Source organism: Colobus angolensis, unplaced genomic scaffold (assembly GCF_000951035.1).
Source record: "Colobus angolensis palliatus isolate OR3802 unplaced genomic scaffold, Cang.pa_1.0 Scaffold38, whole genome shotgun sequence".
NCBI lineage: Eukaryota > Metazoa > Chordata > Mammalia > Primates > Cercopithecidae > Colobus > Colobus angolensis.
Genome location: NW_012117154.1, coordinates 10,226,762 through 10,233,609, shown reverse-complemented (window position 1 = coordinate 10,233,609; position 6,848 = coordinate 10,226,762). Strand labels below are relative to the sequence as shown.

Genomic DNA, 6,848 nt, shown 5'->3' with positions numbered 1-6,848 from the left:
AGCAGTCCCCAACCTTTTTGGCACCAGGGACTGGTTTTGTGGAAGACAGTTATTCCACAGACCAGGGGGCACAGGATGATGGTTTTGGAATAGAACTGTCTCACCTCAGATCATCAGGCATTAGATTCTTATAAGGAGCGTGCAACCTTGATCCCTGGCATGTGCAGTTAGTTCACAAGAAGGCTTGCATACCTATGAAAATCTAATGTCACTACTGATCTGACAGGAGGCAGAGCTCAGGTGGTAATGCTCGCTCACCCACCACTCACTTCCTGCTGTGTAGTCCAGTACCTAACAGGCCACAGACTGGTAATGGTCTGTGGCCCTGGGCTTGGGGACCTGTTATTGAGGATTCTTTGTATGTAACAAGTTGCTTCTCTCTTGTTGCTTTCAAAATTCGCTGGCTTTGGCTTCTGAAATGTTGTTATCTGGGTGGTCTCTTTGAGTTCATCTTACTTGGAATTTGCTGAGCTACTTGGATGCTTATATTCATGTCTTTCATCAAATTTAGGCAGTCTTCAGCCATTACTTCTTCAAGTATTCTCTCTCTCCCTCAACCCTGCTTCTGGAACTGCCAACATGCATATATTGGTCTGCTTAATGGTGTCCCACAGTTCCCTCAGACTCTGTTCATTTTTCTTCAATATTTTTTTTCTTTTCTTCAGACTCATCAATTTCTACCGTCCTATCTTCAAGCTCACTGATTCTCTTCCTGCCCTTGGATTCTTCTAGGGAATTTTTCATTTTAGTTATTGTACTTTTCAGCTCCAGAATTTTTTAGGTTATCTCTTTATTAATATTTCCATTTTCCTCATGCATTGGTTTTTAACTTTCTCCACATCTTCCTTAGTTCTCTGCGCATCTTTAAGACAATTATTTGAAAGTCTTTGTCAAGTATGATCAGGTCTTTTTCAGGGACAGTTTCTATTCATTTTTCCTTGGAATGAAGCATATTTTTCTTTGCATGTCTTGTGATCTTTTTGTTGAAAAACTGGCATTAAAATTAAATAGATCTGAAGATAGGCCGCCATCATGAATGACACCGTAACTATCCGCACTAGAAAGTTCATGACCAACCGACTACTTCAGAGGAAACAAATGGTCATTGATGTTCTTCACCCCGGGAAGGCAACAGTGCCTAAGACAGAAATTCGGGAAAAACTAGCCAAAATGTACAAGACCACACCGGATGTCATCTTTGTATTTGGATTCAGAACGCATTTTGGTGGTGGCAAGACAACCGGCTTTGGCATGATTTATGACTCCCTGGACTATGCAAAGCAAAATGAACCCAAACATAGACTTGCAAGACATGGCCTGTGTGAGAAGAAAAAGACCTCAAGAAAGCAACGAAAGGAACCCAAGAACAGAATGAAGAAAGTCAGGGGGACTGCAAAGGCCAGTGTTGGTGCTGGCAAAAAGCCGAAGGAGTAAAGGTGCTGCAGTAAAGGCTACCTGTGTCCATTTTGGATTTTTCACGAGCAGATTAATAAACTAAAAACTTTCATGTGTCTGAAAAAAAATAAAATTAAATAAAATTAAATTAAATAAAGTTGTTCATCTGGAAATCAGATTCTTCTTCCCCAGGGTTTGCTGGGGGGGGTTGCTATTTATCTATTTTTATTGATCCTTAGCTGTCTCTATGTCAAGGATCAGCTTGAGGTCTCATTTTAAGGTCTTCTCGGTTCTTTTCTGAGCCTGTCCCTTTCCCTGGACATGTACATGTCCTCCTTCCCCCCAGTATGTGCAGGTGCTGTTGAATGTCCTAGTCTTTAGTGTCTGGCTCCCAAAAGGAGAAAATGCGAAAAATGAAGGGTTGGGGGAGAAGGATCCGGGGCCTTTAAATCACAGCAATGGAAGTAATTTAAGCTGGATGAAGAGGGGTTTGCAAAAATCCGGGGAGGTGCCACAATGGTCTCTGGACTCATCTGCCCCTCTAAAATCAGAAGTAGCAATCAAGGATCTGGCTCCATGTGCAAGCTGCTCCTGGAACACGTGCACAGTTGCCTGCCGTGGGCAGGGGGCAGGGTAGCTGCCACTGTGCCAGGAGCTAAAATTAACCCTAAGTTACCATCTAAGCCTTGCCCTGGAAGTTATAAGCCATCAGCAGACTCCAGAGCTCCAAAATAGTCACGTCAGATTCTGCCAGTGCAATTACTGTCCAGGTAGGGAAGACATATTCCTGGTGGTTTGTACTCTGCTATCTTCCCAGAATCCTTCCCCTTCACTGAATAACATAAATGCTAAAAACTGCTTGTCTTTGACTTATGTACCATTCCACCAGAGCATGAAAGCCTGTAGATGGCCTTCACTCCACTGATTTCCATCTGGAGCCTCCTGCAGCATCTGGGCACACCCACCTAGCAGTGATGGTCAGTGGCAATACCTCTGTGCTCCCTTTTCCCCTCAAAGCTTCATTTGATCCCTCGTGCTCCTTTTGACTTTTTTTAAGTGGCATGTGAAATGAATATTCATATCTGGCCTTTTCAGTTCCTTTGAGTCTCTGGGGAATAATGTACCCCACACTTAGTAGGCACTAAACACTAATAAACTCTCAATTTCTCACTCTGTACTGCCCTTAGCAAACTCCACAATGATCCTTCTGAAATATCTCATGGGCTCATGTGAAAAGGTTCTCTCATTAAATCCTGAAAAGCAGAGCAGAATTAAGGAAGAGCTGGGTGAGGATTAGGGTGACTGAGGCTTTCAGACCAGCAAGAGGGAAGAGGGAGGATAGTCCAGGCACCTGCTTAGATACTTTAAAGTCGTTCCTCTTCAACTCAAATTTTTTACTAATAAGCAGAAATGTAAAAACCATTAATTTTGAAATTTTACATGTAGTTTCCTTTTAATTCTCCATTACTGAAATTGAACATCAAACAAGAGGATGAATGCCATGCAGAGTGTTACAACACTGCTATTGTATCCAATTTAAATAGAGTAGGCCTTCCCTAACCCTTTAGGACCCAAAATGTATGTAACATTATCTCAGATAGGAAGGGAATGCTTCCTCCTCCTGTTCTTTTTTCACATGGCAAATAACATGCACGTGATTTACTGAGGATATTTACTGACAGCAAGACACAGTGGCAGCAGCAGGTCTCCTTGCCTTTTCTTTAGAACAGCCTGGAAGGCCTGAAGGCCAGCACTGTGGCAGGAACCAGGCAAACACTGGAGGATAGTTATTTCTCTGCCATGTACTCCCCATTGGTTTATGCTGATCATTCCAGTAGAACCACTTTGAAATAAATCAGCTATATTCATAATCTGAAATCAAACACAGTAACATAGTTTGCATAAATGTAACATTTAAAAAACCACCTGCATTAAAACAAATAGAACCAAAATACAAATGACCCACAAGAAAACAAAGTATATGGAGGTTATAATTCTTAAAAGAGACTCCTACATGTCAGTAAGAAAAAACTTGACCATAAAAACTGCCAAATCTGAACAAAATACATAAGAACTAAAAATGGCCATGAACAAATGAGGACGTATTCAACATGACCAGACACACCACTTATTTGCCTATCAAACTGTTAAAGAGTTATTTTAATCTTGAGCGCATGTCCACTGCCAACATTGCTTGGCAACTGCAAAGAGGCCTTTTCCTCCCTTCTGGAGGGCAGCAGGTACCCAAAGCTTCCAACCTGGCGTGAAGTCTGACCCACTCACTCTACCTATAAGAACTGAGCTCAAGGCAGTAACTGTAATCATGGCAGTGTAAACGTGCATCTGAAAGGAGGCTCACTGTGGTCCTGCTGAAACAACACTGATGTACAGCAATACAGCAAATACTACATTTACTCATGGCACACTTGTAAAATACAGCCATTGAAACGTAGAAGAATATATGTAATAGACTTAAAAGTCTATAATTTATTAAGTACAAAAGCAAATTATTTAAAGCACTTGATTCTAATTTTGTAAAAAATTTTTAAAAAGAAAAAAAATAAATCCCTGAGAGGGTTTATGTCACATACGAATGCTGCTATTTACTCAGAGGTAGAATTATAAGAAATTTTAATTTTCTTTATACTTTAATGTGCTTTCTAGATTTTATGCTATAAGCATAATTGCTTTTATAGTCAGAAAAAAAAAAAGCAAAATAAAATACATCCTATTACATCCTATTCGGGGTAATTTAAAAACCCTTCTCACACATTTCAAAATGCAGAATTACAAAGTCAATAACTTTTATTAACATAATGATATAAAAATTTTAGTATGATATACAGAATTCCCAGAGTAACTCTAAAACATTTTAATGCACTTCTTAAAATCTTAATTTACAAGACACCTTGTCTTACCACCACTGACCTTTCAATACAAAAAGCTGACAATTTTTGTTTGCTATAAAACTACAACATCAAGATTGGAGTTAGGTAGCTTTTTTTTTTCTTTCCCTTCCCAGCCATTCTATTGTAAGGAATGTCCGTTAGACTACTGCCCAAACCTCTGTATGTCAACAATAAGTTACATAGATTCTGTACATAATTACAACAGGGTTATTAGAATTCCAGTATGTCACAACATACTTTACCACAGTCCAACACCATGGGGAAACAGGGCTACTATGCACAGTGCTATTTGTAGCCAGACAGGAGTAAAACATGAGCGCTGGCCCAGTTAGCCAGATTCATGTGTGGAGAATTAATAACAGCTTTGTTAGGCACTGATCCAGACTAATTCTGGAAAAACCTGGTTGTTTCTGTGAAGCATGCATGATTCACAAAATTTTCCAGCCTCAATACCCCAAAAACCCAACAATTTCATAACATACTCTTAATTAGCTATATAAAAATAATAATCTATATCTTAGATTCGTGCTTGACTTCAAATCCTTAGAAGTAACTAAAGGACTTTACATTCTCTGATTTAGGTTCTGTATAATTTTAGATCACTCAGCTTAGTCAAGTTTGAACAAAATAAAAAAATGGTTTGGCCAAATTTTATAGGCACACAACTCAGAATGTAACCGTCTCCACCTTCAATACGGGGCAACACTGTTCCCTGCTCCCCTCAACTGTACTGCTGGTACTCACCAAACAGCACTATGGATATGAAAACCTTAGACTTTACCACCAATGCTTCCAAATCTGCTGATTTGGAATAAAAATAATACATCAGTACACTTCCATGAGAAGAATTAATATCGTAGTGTTAGGAAAACTAGCAATTTCACTAAACAGCATCAAGTTACAAACCACGAAAGTGATTTAAAACTAAATGCTGGCTTATGTTTCTGAAACAAAAGCATCTAAACTTGGCAGTCCAAAATGGCACTTACTGAGTGTCCGTAACAATAACAATATATGCTGACAAGCAGCACACGTTTTTTTTTTTTTTTTTTTTTTAAACGGCGTCTCGCTCTGTCACCCAGGCTAGAGTGCAGTGGCGAGAGGCATGATCTTGGCTCACTGCAAGCTCCACCTCCCAGGTTCACACCATTCTCCTGCCTCAGCCTCCTGAGTAACTGGGACTACAGGCGCCGCCACCTCGCCCGGCTAGTTTTTTTTTTTTTTTTTGTATTTTTTAGTAGAGACGGGGTTTCTCCATGTTAGCCAGGATGGTCTTGATCTCCTGACCTCACGATCCACCCGCCTTGGCCTCCCAAAGTGCTGGGATTGATTACAGGTGAGCGCCACTGCGCCCGGCCAGCACACCTCTTTCAATAACGAAACTGGCAGAGGAGGCACTGCGTGTGACCACAGTGCTCTGTGAGCAGAGAGGACGGGTCCAGCTTGCTTCCTTTCCATAAGCCTCCCTGTGAAACAGAAGTGAGGCAGCTGGTTTGTACTCTGCTATCTTCCCAGAATCAAGTTTCTCTCTGTAAATGGTCTCAAGTTTCTCTCCGTAATTTCTATATATGAACTTGTCATTTGAAGTGGGAATAAATAACTCAATTTTAAAAATCAGGAACTACATTTTTACCCTAAAGAAAGTGCAAACTTGCAGTACAGCAGAGAACAACCTCGGTGCCTGTGATTCCTCACAATGCCCACGCCAGGCCTTTCCTTTCCTTTCCTTGTCTCTCCATCTGTTAAAATACCAGCATCTGTGTTTTTGTAAATGTACTTGGCAGATTCAAAATATTTCTTTAAATAATTCAGGAAGTGCTTTCTAAAAGGAGATGCAGGGAACTGCTGAGAGGGATCTGTAAGAGCACAGGAAGGGGCGAGTCCCGGTGCGTGGGCTCTGCGGCGTCTTCCCACATCACCTGGGACTGCTGGAGCTCCTTCGTCTCCGGCACCCGGCTGGGGTGCTGCGCTCACATGTTGTAGGCCACATAGATGGGGTCCAGCTGGTCAGCCAGGAAGCCGTCCCGCAGGTGCATGCGCTGCTTCTCACCCCGAGAGTTAATAGGGATCACCCCTGGGTCCACAATGACCACGACGCCCACGACCAGGTAGTGCTCCTCCAGCACCACGTTGGTCACCAGGGCCACCAGGTCCAGGGCATCCTGCTCGAGCCCATCCAGCTCCACCACCACCACCAGCAGGTTGGTCCAGGTGAACACGGCACTGCAGAGGAAGAGAGACGGGGTCACGCGGACACAGGCAAGGCCACAGGGGCCAATGAATGCTTGGGAAAGGCTGGCACAAAGAAGAGCGAAGCACACTGATGTCACAGAGCTATTTAAGGCCATTCACAACCTAAAGATCAGGCCAGATCCATTTTACAGGATGTCTATTCCAACTAAAGCTTTTACTGAGAATCAGGAGCATGATCTGATGCTGAGAGCTGTACCTGTCCCAACACAAGTTCCCCACAGGTGAAGGAATCAGGAGTCACAACCGTGTGAGAAACATACTAAAAGCAGAAACACTTCAGGATGAGACCTG

At 42.1% G+C, this 6,848-nt stretch overlaps 1 protein-coding gene and 1 pseudogene across 2 annotated transcripts in view; one reads left to right on the top strand and one right to left on the bottom strand.

The window, feature by feature from the left end:
• Window positions 1-1,495, top strand: part of LOC105520453 — a 20,946-nt pseudogene extending 19,451 nt beyond the window's left edge. Inside the window, exon 3 of the transcript XR_001003138.1 lies at window positions 1,012-1,495. The product of XR_001003138.1 is annotated as a 40S ribosomal protein S24 pseudogene (transcript). The remainder of the gene's footprint in view (window positions 1-1,011) is intronic.
• A 2,369-nt stretch (window positions 1,496-3,864) lies between these two features.
• Window positions 3,865-6,848, bottom strand: part of DIP2A (DIP2 disco-interacting protein 2 homolog A (Drosophila)) — a 106,971-nt gene continuing 103,987 nt past the window's right edge. Inside the window, exon 38 of the mRNA XM_011954211.1 lies at window positions 3,865-6,527. Coding sequence (XP_011809601.1) covers window positions 6,275-6,527 — 253 coding nt within the window. The 3' untranslated portion in view covers window positions 3,865-6,274. The remainder of the gene's footprint in view (window positions 6,528-6,848) is intronic.